We start from the raw sequence: 17,272 nt of genomic DNA, 5'->3' as shown, positions 1-17,272 counted from the left end.
AACTAATAATATTTATCTATTGAAATACAATTAAAATACAATTTCACTATTACAACCACTGCTACAAGTAACTCTGTAATATATAGTCTTGCATGCTTATGTATCTATAAGGCAAATTTCTAGAAATGGAATCGCTGGGTCAAAGAGTAGATGTACTTGATATTTAGATAGATACCATGAAAATGCCATCCAAAAAGGCTATGCCAGCCTGAGCTCTTACAAAGAGCATGTGTCTGTGAGCATCTGTTTTAAATCTTTGTCAATCTGGTAGTGAAACATGGTAAAATGTTGTTATTTTACTATGCATTGCTTTAATCATGAATGAGCTCTAGCACTTCTCATGTATTTATTAACAATTTGTTTTTCTTTTTCTCTGACTTCTATTCTTTTTGTGACTGAGTTTTTATATTGCGGATGATTTCCAAGAAACAGTGCACATGTTTTTGAGTTTCATATTTTAAAAGCCTGAAAATTTTAAAGCTTATTATTAAAATTAGAACTATATGGGTGCCAGGGTCATGTATAACAAAATGATGATTTTGGTTTGAGGAAAAGCTCCCCAGTCCATCTGGATCTTCACACTGCATCAGTTTACTTGCATTCACCAGCCCCAGGAATGATAGCCTCAGATATTCACATCCTCTTTAAAAAGCTGCATGATATGGTTTACTGTAACCATTAGGCTCAAAAACATGCGTCGTAGAGGATGGGCTGTCTCAGTGCCAAAAGCACAGAAAACAGTTTTTTGGACGTTATGTAAGACGGAGGTAAGAAACAGCATGATTATGCCATGTGTGAAATTAAAAGCAGGGACTGGCCCAGATCTCAAGTGCAACTGGGAAAGAAACAGGAGGCAGTGGGCAAACGCAAAGGAGAAAGTCACCAGCACTGGTGTGAGTTCCAGGACGGTTTGCCACACAAAGGTTAACCAAAGGACCTGTTTACTTTTGTTTCAATTCAAGGTAGGTATATCTCCAACATAGAGAATCCCCGAGTAGGACAAACAGCTGCTTTCACTTTAGCTTGTTTGGTGGTGGTGAGTTTCGATTGCAAGTGCAGGAGCCTGACTCAAACTAGTTCAGGCTAAAAGAGAATTCCTGGGTTTATGTAAAGGAAAGTTGAGGGATTAACCATTTTCAAGCATCAGTGAGTTCAGGGCTTACTCTAGAAGGCTATTGGAGAAGGAAATGGCAACCCACTCCAGCATTCTTGCCTGGGAAATCCCATGGACAGAAGAACCTGGTGGGCTTTAGTCCATGGGGTTGCAAAGAGCGAGACATGAATAAGCAGCTAAACAACAACTAGAGGGCTAAGCCTTATCCTCCAGCTCTTGCCTGCTGTTCTCTGCTTAGGCTCCTTCGCAGGCGGGCTCTCCCTGAACATAAGGTAGAAGAGATGGCAACAGGAGTGCTGGGTTTTACTAGAAAGCACTGAACAGAGGCCGGGTGACTTACTAAGTACCGAGAATATAAAGATGGATAAGACATCATCCCTATTCTTTTATTTCACTCAATAAAAATTTATTATTAAGGTCATTTCCAGAGAATTTACCTCTATCCCCTTTACTTAAACTAATTCCTTTTCTTGGAGGATTTTTGTTCTCTACTATACAGAACCACTACAGTAAATTCCAGAATATATTTAACTTTTTATGTTTTCACAAAGGCCTATCTCCCAGTTTATTTCATTTGCACTTGCCCAAGAATGCATGTTTTCAAGCTGGATTTAGAAAAGGCAGAGGAACCAGAGATCAAATTGCCAACATCTCTTGGATCATCGAAAAAGCAAGAGAGTTCCAGAAAGACATCTACTTCTGCTTTATGGATTACGCCAAAGCCTTTGACTGTTTGGATCACAATAAACTGTGGCAAATTCTGAAAGAGATGGGAATACCAGACCACCTGACCTGCCTCCTGAGAAATCTGTATGCAGGTCAGGAAGCAACAGTTAGAACTGGATATGGAACAACAGACTGGTTCCAAATCAGGAAAGGAGTATGTCAAGGCTGTATATTGTCACCCTGCTTACTTAACTTATATGCAGAGTACATCATGCGGAATGCTGGGCTGGATGAAGCACAAGCTGGAATCAAGATTGCCAGGAAAAATATCAATAGCCTCAGATATGCAGATGACACCACCCTTATGGCAGAAAGCGAAGAAGAACTAAAGAGCCTCTTGATGAAAGTGAAAGACGAGAGTGAAAAAGTTGGCTTAAAACTCAACATTCAGAAAACTAAGATCATGGCATCTGGTCCCATCACTTCATGGAAAATAGATGGGGAAACAGTGGAAACAGTGAGAGACTGTTTTGGGGGGCTCCAAAGTCACTGCAGATGGTGACTGCAGCCATGAAATTAAAAGATGCTTACTCCTTAGAAGAAAAGCTATAACCAACCTAGACAGCATATTGAAAAGCAGAGACATTACTTTGCCAACAAAGGTCCATCTAGTCAAAGCTATGGTTTTTCCAGTGGTCATGTATGGATGTGAGAATTGGACTATAAAGAAAGCTGAGCACCAAAGAATTGATGTTTTTGAACTGTGGTGTTGGAGAAGACCCTTGAGAGACTCTTGGACTGCAAGGAGATCCAACCAGTCTGTCCTATAGGAAATCAGTCTTGAATATTCATTGGAAAGACTGATGTTGAAGCTGAAACTCCAATACTTTGGCCACCTGATGTGAAGAACTGACTCCTTGATGCTGACTCCTGATACTCGGAAAAATTGAAGGCAGGAGGAGAAGGGGATGACAGAGGATGAAGTGGTTGGATGGCATCACCAACTCAATGGACACGAGTCTGAGTAAGCTCCAGGAGTTGGTGATGGACAGGGAAGCCTGGCCTGCTGCAGTCCATGGGGTCGCAAAGAGTTGGACATGACTGAGCGAATGAAGAATGTAATCTTTATATTTGCATTATGTGTGTGCATGTCCGACTCTTTGGGATGCTATGGACTGTAGCCTGCCAGGTTCCTCTGTCCATGAGATTCTCCAGGGAAGAAAACTGGAGTGGGTTGCCATGCCCTTCTGCAGGGATCTTCCCGATCCAGGGATCGAACCCATGTCTCTTAAGTCTCCTGATTTGGCAGGTGGTTCTTTACCACTAGCGCTGCCAGGGAAGCCCTTATATTTGCATTAATGGCTGTCTCATCCTAATAGGCTGTTAATTGAATGTAGGTTTTTTCCATATTTAAATACTTTTACTTTTTTAGAGCAATTTTAGGTTCACAGCAAAATGAAGGAGAAGGTACAGAGATTTCCCATAAACCTCCTGTGTTCATACATGTATAGCCTCCCTCATTACCACCATCCCTCTTTAGGGTGGTGTAGTTGTTACAGTTGATGAACCTACATTGACGTACATCACCACCCAAAGCCCACAGTTTACATTGCAGCTCATTCTTGGTATTGTACAGTCTATGGGTTTGGACAAATGTTAATGACATGTATCCACTGTGAGAGTATTTTCAATGCCCTAAAAATTCTCTGTGCTTTGCCTATTTTTTTCTCACCTGTACCCTTCCCCCAACCCTGAACAACCACTGATATTGTTTCCATAGTTTTGCCTTTTCTAGAATGTCATATAGTTAGAATCTTACAATATGTAGCCTTTTAAAATTGGCTTCTTTCACTTAGTAATATGCATGTAAGTTTCCTTAATGTCTTTTAATGGCTTGTTAACTCATTTCTTTTTAGCACGGAAGAGTATTCCATTGTCTGTATGTATGCAAGTTGTCCATTTCCTACTGAAAGACATCTTGGTTGCTTCTAAGTTTTGGCAATTATGAATAGTTTCTGTAAACATCCATATGAAGGCTTTTATGCATAGACATAAATTTTCAACTCCTTTGGATACCTACCAGCAAGCATGATTGCTGGATCTTATGGTAAGGGCATGATTCATTATGGAAGAAACTGCCCAACTATTTTCCAAAGTGACTGTACCATTTTGTATTCCCACCAGCAAAGTATGAAAGTGCCTACTCCTCCACATCACCGCTGGCATTAGGTGATGTCAGTGCTCACGATTTTGACCTTTCTATTAAGTATATAGTGAAATCTCATTGTTTTAATTTGCATTTCCCTAATGACATATGATGTGGAGCAGCTTCTCATAAGTGTGTTTGTCATCTGTATGTCTTCTTGGGTAATGTGTCTGTTCAGATCTGTGGCCTATTTTTAAATCATGTTGTTTGTCTTCTTGTTGAATTTTAAGCGTTTTTTGTTTAATTTGGGTAATAGTCTTTTAACAGATGTGTCTTCTGCAAATATTTTTTCCTAGTCTGATGCTGGTCTTCTCATGTTTATGACATTACTTTCCACAGAGCAGAGGTTTTTTAATTTTAATAAGTTTGGTTTATCCATTATTTCTTTAACGTATCATCCTTCTGGTGTTGTATTTAAAAAGTCATCACCACAAGAAAGGTCATCTAAGTTTTCTCTGTGCTATCTTCTAGAAGTTTTTATAGTTTGCATTTAGATCTGTCATCCACTTTCAGTTAAATTTTGTGATGAGTATAAGGTCTATGTCTAGATTCACCATTATTTTTGTGCATGTCAATGTCCAGTTGTTCCAGTACCATTTGTTGAAAACACTGTTTTTGCTCTATTGTAATGCCTTTGCTCATTTGTCAGATAAATCGCCTATATACTTCTGGCTCTGTCTCTGGGCTTTCTATTTTGTTCCATTGATCTAGTTGTCTAGTCTTTCACCAATAACATTGTCTTGATTACTATAGCTTTATAGTTAGTCTAAAATAGGGTAGTGTCATTCTCGACCTTTGTACTTTCCTTTCAATGTTGTGTTGACTGTTTTATCGTTTGTCTCTCCATATATACTTCAGAATCATGTTGTCAATATCCACAAAAGAACTGATGCTGAAGCTGAAGCTCCAATACTTTTGTCACCTTATGCAAAGAGTCGACTCATTGGAAAAGACCCTGATGCTGGGAAAGATTGAAGGCAGGAGGAGAAGGGGGTGACAGAGGATAAGATGGTTGGATGGCATCACTGACTCAAGGGGCATGAGTTTGAGCAAACTCTGGGAGATGGTGAAGCACAAGGAAGCCTGGAGTGCTGCAGTCCATGGGGTGGCAGAGTCGGATGCAACTTAGCAACCGAACAACAACACAAAAACTTGCTGGGATTTTGATTGGGATTGCATTGGATTTATACATCAATTTGGGAAAAACAATATTGAGTCTTCCTACCTATGAACATGAAATCTTTCTCCATTTATTTAGTTCTTTAATTTTGTCCTTCAGAGGTTTGCCATTTTCCTAATATAGGACTGGCACATATTTGTTATGTTTATGCCTAGTTATTTCATGTTTGTAAACGGCATTGTGTTTTTAATTTCAAATTCTACTTGTTTCACTGCAGGTATATAGGAAGGCAGCTGATTTATGTGTACTAATCTTGTGTCCTGCAACCTTGTTATAACCAGTTATTAGCTCCAGGAGGTTTCTTTTTGTCAAATCTCTGACAATCCTGCCATCTGCAAACAAAGACAGTTTAATTTCTTCCTTCCCAAGCTGTACACATTTTAGTTCATTTTCTTGTTTTATGGAATTAGCCAGTATTTCCAATATAGTGTTGCAAAGAAGCAATAAGAGGGAATATCCTTCCCTTATTTCTGATTTTAGTGTGAAAGCTTCTAGTTTCTCACCACTAAGTATGATGTTAGCTATATCATACTTTTTTTTTTTAGTTTTTAAAATCAAGTTGAGGAAGTTTTCCCTTTATTGCTAACTCACTGAAAATTTTTATGATGAATGAGTATTGGATTTTGTCAAATGCCTCTTCCTCATTTACTGATATGATCTTATTTCTCTTTTTTAGCCTTTTGATGTGACGGATTGTTAATTGATTTCCATTGAATCACCTGGGTGGCTGGGATAATTCCCACTTGGTTGTAGGGCATACTTCTTTTTATACATTGTTGGATTCAATTTGCTAGTATTTTGTTGAGAATTTTGGCATTGGTGTTCTTGAGAGAAATTGCTGGGAATCCTTCTGTTCTTGTGTTAATAACATCTTTGTCTTATCCTAATATTAGAGTAATGCTAGTGAATTAGCATTAGAATGAGTTAGGAAGTATTCTTTCTGCTTCTGTCCTCTAAAAAAGATTGTAGAGAATTAGTGTAACTTTCTCCTTAAATGTTAGGTCAAGGTACACTTTTAAAGTACAGTTTGCATTTGCAAATTATGTAGTAGCTTATGGTGAAACAGCTTGAATCCTAAGCATGGTGTCTGGAATTATCACGATGGGGAAAGGAAATGCTGGATTACATAGAAACCCGCCCTTGCTTTGTTTCAGAGTACTCCTTTGCTGACTTCTATTGATATAACATTTACTGAAAACCTACTACATGACAGCAAGCATTGCTCTGGGTGCTTAAATAATTAATTAGTTAATTACACATGCACATTTATACACATATATACATATATGTGAATAAATATCTATCCATTTGTTTAAAATTCTTTGTTTTGACATAATTTCAGATCTTTGCTGCAGTAACTGAATAAAGAATTGCTACATATCCTTTACCCAGATTCCTCAAACATTAACATTTTATTATCATTTTCTCTTTGAGACTTTGTCATAATGTTCCATTATACTTAAATACTTCAGCATGAATTTCCTAAAAACAAGAACATTCTTTTATATAATCATAGGGCAGTGATTAAAATCAGGAAGGTAGCATTGATACATGAGCACTGTCTACTATTCAGATTGTATTCAAATTTTGCCAGTTGTTCCAATAACAACATATGTTGTCTGCTATAGCAACGTAAGATTCTGGGTCATATATTGCATTCAATTTTTATTTAATTCAGAATAATCCCTCTCTCTTCCTTTGTCTTTCATGACACTGACATTTTTAAGGAGTACATGCCGTATATTTTGTAGAATGTCCCTCACTTTGGGTTTGTCAGATGTTTCTGCTTAATGATTAGATTCAGGATATGATTTTGGTAGGAATATCACAGAAGTGACATTGGCTTCTTCTCAGTGCATCATTTCAGGAGACACATAATGCCAATTTATCCCATGTTCCTATTTTTAAAGTACTTAGCATCTAGGATTTGTGACAGCACACAGAGAAATAATTCTGGTATAGTCTGATCATCACAGTAAGTCAGATGAACCTCTGTGTAGACATATTTATTCATTCTTCATATTTTCTTGGCTTACCATTTTGCTCCAGCCATTTCTGCTGGAGCCAACTATGCTCTGCCACGGTCTGTGTCAAGTGCTTGGGGCATCTCTTGCTACTGCAGTAGGAATCCTCTGCCGCCACCTGGGATACCTACAGAAGCCCAACCAGCTATTTTAGCACAGGCAGACTGGGGAGTGGAAGGGGTTGACGCTTAACGGTAGAGCCAGAGAATCAATCATCAACTCCTCCATGTCAGACAGTTCTGACAATTCCGAGGGACAATTTACACAGCTCTCCAAAGGCTCTCATCAGGACAAAGCTCCCGGTACCCAGAGTGATGACCAGCTCAAAAACCTATGCTTGTAGAGAACAGAAGGACATGGAGGCTGGGGGTGGGGTGGGGGCAGGAGAGGGTTGGATGAACTGAGAGAGCAGCACTGACAAATACCCAGTACCATGTGCAAGAGACGTCACGTGGGGAGCCGCTGCGCAGCGCGAGGAGCTCCTTCCGGCGCTCTGTGATGACGTAGAGGGGCGGGCTGGAGGAAGGGGATACATGGAGGCTTACAGCTGATTCATGTTGTTGTACGGCAGAAACTAATACAACTCATGGGATTTTCCAGGCAGGCATACTGGAGCGGGTTGCCACTCCCTTCTCCAGGGGATCTTCCTAATCCAGGGATCAAACAGCATCTATTCTGTCTCCTGCCCTGGCAGGTGAATTCTTTACCAACTGGACTACCAGGGAAGCCCCACTGTAAAGCAACTATACTCCAATCGAAAAAAAATTTTAAAAGACAGTGAATACACAAAAAACCAACCAACCAACCAACCAAATACATATGCGTGGACTGGCCTTCTTTTCTTGTCTTTATGATTTTAATCTGCAATTACACTCCTGTCCCCTAGGATTACTCCCAAAGTAAACTGCTGTTGCTGCTGCTGCTAAGTCACTTCAGTCGTGTCCGACTCTGTGCGACCCCATAGACAGCAGCCCACCAGGCTCCCCCGTCCCTGGGATTCTCCAGGCAAGAACACTGGAGTGGGTTGCCATTTCCTTCTCCAATGTGTGAAAGTGAAAAGTGAAAGTGAAGTCACTCAGTCGTGTCCAACTCTTAGTGACCCCATGGACCATAGCCTACCAGGCTCCTCCATCCATGGGATTTTCCAGGCAAGAGTACTGGAGTGGGGTGCCATTGCCTTCTCCGCCCAAAGTAAACTAACTGCATCTAAATCTTTGTCTCAGACTCTACGCTTTTGAGGGAACCCAAGAAAGACATGTGATCTCAAGAGTAGACCTAGAAAGCAGGCACCCAGAAGAGTATTCTGGAACGGACTCCTTCACCAGTCAGACAGCTGCACTTTTGGTGAGAAGCGTGGGTGGTGATGACCCTGGGCCTGAATCAGCATCACTAAGACTCACTGGTAGATGACTGATGAATTACAGGTAGAAAGTCAAGCATTTGTTTTTGAACCCTTGAACAGTTTTAAGGATGGTCCTTGAATAGTTTGAAGACAATGGGAGTTATAAGACCTGTAGATTGATTCATTTTTGTTAAGGACTCACAAAGACGTTCTTCCCAGGTGGTACAGTGGTAAAGAATCTGCCTGCCAGTGCAAGAGACTCAAGAGTCATAGGTTTGAGCCCTGTGTTGGGAAGATCCCCTGGAGAAGGAAATGGAGAATCAGCTCCAGTATTATTCGTGCCTGGAAAATTCCATGGACAGGGGAGCCTAGCGGGCTACGTGAGCACGAGTGCATGGCAGGGCATGAAGACTTAAAGAAGGAAATACAAAAACCCCTGAATATCCAAAGCCATCTTGAGAAAGAAGAGTGGAACTGGAGGAATCAACCTGCCTGACTTCAGGCTCTACTACAAGGCCACAGTCATCAAGACAGTATGGTACTGGCACAAAGACAGAAATATAGATCAATGGAACAGAATAGAAAGCCCAGAGATAAATCCATGAACCTATGGACACCTTATCTTCGACAAAGGAGGCAAGGATATACAATGGAAAAAAGACAACCTCTTTAACAAGTGGTGCTGGAAAAACTGGTCAACCACTTGTAAAAGAATGAAACTAGAACACTTTCTAAAACCATACACAAAAATAAACTCAAAATGGATTAAAGATCTAAATGTAAGACCAGAAACTATAAAACTCCTAGAGGAAAACATAGGCAAAACACTCTCTGACATAAATCACAGCAGGATCCTCTATGACCCACCTCCAGAATATTGAAATAAAAGCAAACAATAAACAATGGAGCCTAATTAAAATTAAAAGCTTTCTGCACAACAAAGGAACAATAAGCAAGGTGAAAAGACAGCCCTTCAAGAATGGGAGAAAATAACAGCAACGATGCATGCGAACAAGAAATTAATCTCAAAATATAACAAGCAACTCCTGCATTCAATTCAGAAAAATAAATGACCCAATCAAAAAAATGGGCCAAAGAACTAAACAGACATTTCTGCAAAGAAGACATACAGATGAGTAACAAACACATGAAAAGATGCTCAACATCACTCATTATCAGAGAAAATGCAAATCAAAACCACAATGAGGCACCATTACAGGCCAGTCAGGATGGCTGCTATCCAAAAGTCTACAAGCGATAAATGCTGGAGAGGGTGTGGAGAAAAGGGAACCCTCTTACACTGTTGGTGGGAATGCAAACTAGTACAGCCACTCTGGAAAACAGTGTGGAGATTTCTTAAAAACTGGAAATAGAGCTGCCATATGACCCAGCAATCCCACTCCTGGGCATACACACCGAGGAAACCAGATCTGAAAGAGACACGTGCACCCCAATGTTCATCGCAGCACTGTTTATAATAGCCAGGACATGGAAGCAACCTAGATGCCCATCAGCAGACGAATGTGTAAGGAAGCTGTGGTACATATACACCATGGAATATTACTCAGCCATTAAAAAGAATACAGTTGAATCCATTCTAATGAGGTGGATGAAACTGGAGCCTATTATACAGAGTGAAGTAAGCCAGAAAGAAAAATGCCAATACAGTATACTAAAGCATATATATGGAATTTAGAAAGAAGGTAACGATAACCCTGTATGTGAGACAGCAAAAGAGACACAGATGTATTGAAGTCTTTTGGACTCTATGGGAGAGGGCGAGGGCAGGATGATAAGGGAGAATGGCATTGAAACATGTAAAATATCATATGTGAAATGAATCATCAGTCCAGGTTCGATGCATGATACAGGATGCTCGGGGCTGGTGTACTGGGAAGACCCAGAGGGATGGGATGGGGAAGGAGGTGGGAGGTGGGTTCAGGATGGGGAACACATGTACACTCATGGCGGATTCAAGTCAATGTATGGCAAAACCAATACAATATAAAGTAAAATAAATAAATTAATTTAAAAAAAAGAAAAGACTTAAAGAAAGGATAGACTCATGCTGCCAATACTTAACTCCAGGCAGGCTATGAAAATCAGAAAGCCTCCAAGGCAGTACTTAAAGGTATGCTTATTTTTTGTATCCACAGAGCAAACTGTGCTGATAACCAGATCCAGGACTGAGCTGGAAGGTCACAGAGCTACACAGAAGACTGCATATACTTCTTGACAAGTCTTCTATGTTAAAGGCAGGGCCCTAAAAGGGGAAAAAATACAATCCTGAGACTTGCAACAGTAGCACTTAGGTGAACAAGTCTGAGAAATTGTCAAAATGTCTTGTGGAATCTGTGTCCATACAAGTAGCTTCTTCTGCTTTGCTTAAGAATAGCCTCCCTTTTCTGGAGACCCTACAATAAACCCCTATGAAGCAACAGACATAGAAACAAAGACCCGTAAGAGCTGGTTAATATGTATTTACCTAAAGGAACGGAGGAGTGAATCCTGAAAGTGCCAGACCAGGGAAGGCAAAGAAGGACAGAAGAGAATTCACTGACATTGAAAACCATCTGGAGTTTCATTTCATGGCAGGACACATGAGCTAAGTCTAATATATTGCTAGGTTGGCTCCTTAGACCTTGGATAGAGTAAAGACCTATAGAAAACGAAGGATAGACTCTAGAAGTGCCTTGACTGCCTTGAGGAAGGTGTCCGAAGGCTCAGAGAGGTTAGAATGTAAGAAAAAATGGATAATTTTATACCTGAGAACTCACCATCTGACTGTGTTCTTTGTAAGAGCCCAGTGGATGCATCCATCTCCAAGGCAGTAAGAAGGTCAGTGGTGAGGGTACCATTGACATCTCCAAGAAGCTCAGTGGTAGTTATCCATCATGGGTCACAGTGAAGAGATGCTGTTATGGGACTGGGCTCCTTAACCTTATCTGGACTGATAGGAACCCAAAACAGTGGGGGCCAGATGGCAGCACCAAAACGACAGAAGGAAAGTGGACATGATTGGGATAATGGGCTGCAAGGCCAGAATGACAACCGGAATATCTTCACCCACAGAGCTCCGTAATGATGACTAACAGACCACAGTGAGTCTCAAATCAAGTTAAATGAGCATCCACTGGAGTGTTACTTGAACTGTATGTATAATCACAAAAAAAGTCAACAGCTGGTTAACATTTCCTACTGTCGGGGACCTTCCCAGCCCAGGAATGGAACCTGTGTCTCCTGCATTGGCAGGCAGATTCTCTACTGCTGAGCTGCCAAGGAAGCCCATATACTTACTGAGAATTATTTTAATCTTATTTTAACCTAAGATAAACTAGATGACTTCTCAAAGTCCTTCAAAGGTTAAAGTTATTAGTCAAGAACTAGAGTCATCATTTAACACAATCAGGATTTTTCTTTTCTTTTTTTTTCCAACCTGGGATCCATTGACTGAGAAAGTCCTGAACTCTCTAATATTTATACAAAATTGTGTGTACGTATGTTTAGAAACCTGTAGCTCCCACTGTCTTCTCATAATGGACCAATCTAACGGCAAGTATCCCAAAAGTTGAATTTGAGCTCAATCTCAGGGGATGCAATTAAGAAAAAAGTTTTGCAATGAATGAGGTAACCAATTGTAGAAAGAGCCCAGACTTAGCAATGAGGGGCGGAGGTGTCAGGGAACTCTCAGGTTCAGAAATCTGAGAACAGTCTCTAGAATAGCAGTTCCCAATCTTTTTGGCACCAGGGTCCAGTTTCATGGAAGACAATTTTTCCACCGACCGGGGTAAGGGGGATGATTCAAGCACATGACATTTATTGTGTACTTTACTTCTATTATTATTACATCAGCTCCACCTCAGATCATCAGGCATTAGATTAGAGACTGGGGACCCCTGCTCTAGAGTACCTGATTATATTAGCAGATCAAAAGCTGAGTGAGGATGGAGGAAAGCTTTCAGCTGTGAGGGATTTTTGAAATATCCAGATAGTCAATTAAAACTGCACTACAGATTTTCTTCCTTAATACCTGATTAAAAAAAAAAAAGGTCTAGAAAATTCACCAATTTAGCAATCAAAAAATGAAAGTGGTATATCCTCAAGTTAAAAAAAAAAGAGAAATAAAAAATAGACAGGGACACAAAGGAACATAATATTCTGAAACAAAGCAGAGAAGAATGAATGAGCTTACTTCTTAATTGTGCCCTTTCACCCACCTACCTAACCCAAGCTATACTGATAAAGATAGCAAATATCTGAGATTCACACTAATTGGCAGAGAAACCAACCTAGTTTGGTTTCGTGTTTCATTTTGGGACTGTACATTACTAGAAATAGCTGCAAGAAAGTCTGGTGAGGTAGAGAACATGAACCATGGAGCTGAGGTTTACAATGAAAGCGAAAGTTCCAGGGCTTTCACTAAGATGGGGAGACAATCTGAAGTCTCAGGGCATTTCCTTATGGGAAAGAGATAAGAGATATGAGAATAAACTTTCAGCAAAGATAACATAACCCAGGTTTTCTCACGCAGGCTGTATCTTGCCTCAGCTGGGCTTTTGTCTCCACCACCATTTCCTCAAGGAAAGGAAAAGTAAACAGAAGAAGAAATACTCTGTCCTCACACAGAAACTAAGAGTAGAAATGAAACTGGACTCATATGCAGGGAAGAAAGTAAAGAAGACAGAAACAGGATTCAAACCTAGGTGGTCTGATTAGCCTGAAAAAACTGGATAGAAGAATGTTTCCTAAATAATATAAATCAGCTGAGCCAACTTTAGTTCAATTTCCAACTCTCAATTTGATTCTTAGGTATAAATAAGTCAATGAGAGAGGAGCCCCTGGTTGCTGATCTAATACTTTGCATGTGTGTTAAGCTTCTTCAGTTGTGTCTGACTCTTTGGTGACCCCATGGACTGTAGCCCACCAGACTTCTCTACATGGAATTCTCCAGGCAAGAATACTGGAGAGGGTTGCCATGCCCTCCTCCAGGGGATCTTTGCTACCCAGGGGTCGAACCCGCGTCTCCTGTGGCTCCTGCATTGCAGGCGGATTCTTTACTGCTGAGCCACCCTGGAAGCCTGATCTGATACCTTAGGGGACATAAACTAATCAGGATCCGTCCCTGCAGTGATGGGCCAGGGGCTCGGGGAAGAGGTCAGGGACAGCACTGCCAGGGAGCATTATGAAAGCAGCCGGTCACAGTCTAGGCCTGTAAGTTGTCACACGTCCAGACTGTCCTAATGAAAGTCCTCGTGTCTGTGTGTTAGTTGCTCAGTTGTGTCCGACTCTTTGGGACCACATGGACTGCAGCCCACCAGGCTCTGTCCGTGGAATTCCCCAGGCAAGAATACTGGAGCGGGTTGTCATTTCCTTCTCCAGGGGATCTCCCAGACCCAGGGATCGAACTCACATCTCCTGTGTGGCAGGCAGATTCTTTACCGTCTGAGTCACCAGGGAGGCCCTCTTATAAGTTCGCTGTTTTAATTTCCTCCTGAACAGGAAACCGGGCAGGGGTCCAGCATAGAGAACCAGAGCACCATTAGCACCGAGCTAACTGGGACCCGGGACGACTGCTTGCCTGTGTACCCGGACAAGTTTCCTGGAGCAGCAGAATACAGCGAAACTAAGGGACTAAAATTAACTACGCTTGCAGCTAGGGCAATTGTCAAAAATAAGACACAAACAGGCTGCAAACCAACTGCCATTTTGATGCTGTGGGGAGCAGAGTATTTCGTATAATCCCTACACACAGTACCACCAAGGGGGTGAGCAGACCACCTAAATCCCCTGCCCCCCAGCCCATCTCATCAATCAGCCCAACACTTAATCCATTTAAGGAACCAGTCTGACCTCCTGGGAGAGCAAGCAAGGGCACTTGTTACTTGAGTTCACTTCCTCCTGCTGTGGGTCCCAATAAAGCTTTGCCTGAAGCCTGGCCTCTTATCAATTTCTATTGATTAAAGGGTCCAAGGACTCTGGTCAGTAACCGCACCTCATCCCCAAGTTAAACACATGTCAAATTCCACAAGCTCCCTTTAGTTCTCTAATTCGATCTTATCTACACCAATGGGACAAGATGAAAACTGAATTGTAGCGAAAATTATTTCTGTCCATGTTAAAATGTGTCTGAAAGCAGTCTGGAGCACCAAAAGCAGAACCCTAATTATTTAATTCTGCATAACGGGTGTAGGAGTCAGAACCAAAATTCTTGGTTTGGGCCAGGACCAAAAGAATGAAAATAAGCTCAGACCAAAATGAGAAAAAGCAACTGTGCTGGAAGAAGATACACTGATAAAACCAGCCACAAAGTTAACAGAGACGCTATTTTTTCCCCCCAGACATGCAGCGTCTGTAAGATGCCATATTCACTCCGCTCTGAGCGATACTTTTCTCTTGCCAATGATGCCCAGACACACTTTGCTTTTTTCTTTTATTACTAGACTACCCAATTACTGAGCCGCCCTCTCCCACTGACAGCATCCAATCCCCGGTTACCCCTCTTTTCCAAATCCCGCCTCAGAAACAACGTCCAATCCAGAACCGATCCCCGCTCACCCAGACCCTACAGACCTCCTCTGGCGGGAACCTAAACCTTACAGAAGATGCTTTCTCCTACCTTTCTGAGCGGTATCCAAGCTTCCTCTGGAGTGCCCTCCCTCCTGATTACAAATAAATCTGATACTGTCGGATTGCAGGCTTCTTCCTGATTTGGCTTTAACACGAGACAGGTTAGTATCAGGGTCCCTAAGAAATTATGCTTCTTGCTAAACAGTTCTCTGAGCAGTTTAGATTTTCTATTTTTAATAGCTAATAAATAAGACTTTCTATAACAGTGCCATCAGCACATTTCTAAAACCCAATCCCCGCTACCTCCCATGGAGTCCTAATATCAGTTTAAAAATGTCTTTAGTCATTTTCTCTGGTTCGCATTTAGGCGAATTCCGTTTCAATTTTCAGTTCTGAATTCCTGGATTACATTAAAATGTAGCAGATGGGGGCGTGCGGGTTTTGAGGGCGTTCATTTTAAATGTGGTTATTCTTAATTCAAGACCAGTGAGGGCTGATTGGGATCATTTTAAAAAGGCTTCTTCAGGAAGAAATCCCAAGCTTTACCCGTGTTTTCCGGCGTGTCCCCCCGGAGGCATAAACTGCGGGGCGATCTTTGTGAGGGCGGAGGAAGGGGTGCGTCTTTCTTTTTCCAGGAGCGATGCACATCTGGATTCAAGCCTGAGCGTCCCAAAGCTAGTACCTGGAGCAGGGTGATGGCTGCACCCCAGGTCGCTGGGCACGGGTCCCGGGGGGCTCGGATCGGGACAGTGGGATTTGCTGGCGTGGGCTATCCCGACTGTCAGGGGCCCCGAGTCCCGGCTGCGCGGCTCCGGAGCCCTGCCCTTGTGGCTGCGCCGCCGCAAGGTTTTTTTCCCACGTGAAGGACCGGGTTACCGGCTTGTGGGGCGGCCGAAGCCCCCCGGCAGCCAGTGGCCCACAGCTGCCGGAGGCCAGGGCCCGCCCCCGCGCGGCGGCGCCCACGCCCAGAGCCTCAGGCCCGCCGGCCCAGGCGCAGTGCAGCAGAGCGCGCTCCCGCGCGGGCCGGCCGACACGCGCGCACGCGCGCAGGGACCCGCGCGCTCCGAGGGGGAGGGGGCAGAGGGGGCGGCCCGGGGGGAAGGGGAGGAGGCGGCGGCGACCGCGTCGCCTCCAGCGGGGCTCGCGCTCGCCCTCGCGCTCGCCCTCCGCCTCGCCCGAGCCCCGCGAGGGTGAAACGCTTTCTCCCGGCATGCAGCGGGAGGAGGGATTTAACACCAAGATGGCGGACGGCCCGGATGAGTACGAGAGCGAAGCGGGCTGCGTGCCCCTTCTCCATCCAGAGGTGAGGAACGGCACCGAGCGCAGTCCTCGCCCCCGGTCCCCCCGGCCCTTCGCCCCCGGGACGCGCGGCTGGGCGGTGGCCTGCGTGTGTGGGGCAGTGGAGCGTGCCGGAGTTGGGGAGGGCGGGCAGGCAGATCCAGGCCCGAGCGGGCTGTGAGCGGATAACGGGGGAGGAGATAGCGGGGCGGGCCCGGCCGGGGCGGGCTCTGGGACGCCGGCCCGGCTGTGCCTGGAGGACAGAGGTGGAGGTGTTGACGGGTCTCCTCTGTCGCTGCGCTGCTCGCCGGTCCGGTGGACGCGGGGGCCTGGTGCTGGTTTGGGACCGCACCTTGAGCTCCTAGTTCTCTCAAGCCTCCCCGCGGGGGTGGGGGGAGAAGGAAGCGCGTCTGCTTTTGATTTCTTGTTTCCCTTCACCAGAGTGAACGTCGTGTCTGTTCTTCGCGTTTGGCTCTCTGGAGGTGTGTAGGGTACGAACACAGTTTCTTGGCCAAAGTGATGTCCTTCCTGTTATGCCATGGGCAGCACCTCGGGCACCTTGTGTCGGATCTCCGTATTTTAGCGTTTATCCTTAAGCGATTAAAAAGAGAGGTCGAAAGTTTAGGGAATAAACCCACGCTCACATTAGCTTGTCAGAGTATCTTGTTTTTTCGGGGGGCAGGAGCCAGAAGAGGATAGTGCAACACGTTTTCCCATCACATGAGTGTCTTCCCGGTAAACAGTAAACAGTGCTCCGCTCCAGGATCAGGAGCATTCTGTACGTGTTTACTATTAGTTTTATAGCTGAGGTAGTGCTCATTCAGGCCTGGACGCGATTCTTGATACATTCGGTTTTAAATGACCCACAGTGATGTGCGGAGGGCAGCAGCAAAGC

General features: G+C 43.5%; 1 protein-coding gene across 1 annotated transcript in view; it reads left to right on the top strand.

Moving 5' to 3' along the window:
- The first annotated feature begins 16,180 nt into the window (after positions 1-16,180).
- ZDHHC17 (zinc finger DHHC-type palmitoyltransferase 17) overlaps positions 16,181-17,272 on the top strand; it is a 95,869-nt gene continuing 94,777 nt past the window's right edge. The window contains exon 1 of the mRNA XM_043447284.1: positions 16,181-16,402. Coding sequence (XP_043303219.1) covers positions 16,310-16,402 — 93 coding nt within the window. The 5' untranslated portion in view covers positions 16,181-16,309. The remainder of the gene's footprint in view (positions 16,403-17,272) is intronic.

This window comes from Cervus canadensis, chromosome 25 (assembly GCF_019320065.1).
Source record: "Cervus canadensis isolate Bull #8, Minnesota chromosome 25, ASM1932006v1, whole genome shotgun sequence".
Taxonomy (NCBI): domain Eukaryota; kingdom Metazoa; phylum Chordata; class Mammalia; order Artiodactyla; family Cervidae; genus Cervus; species Cervus canadensis.
Note: the sequence above shows the minus strand (reverse complement) of the source record. Positions and strands in the feature narration are given on the sequence as shown.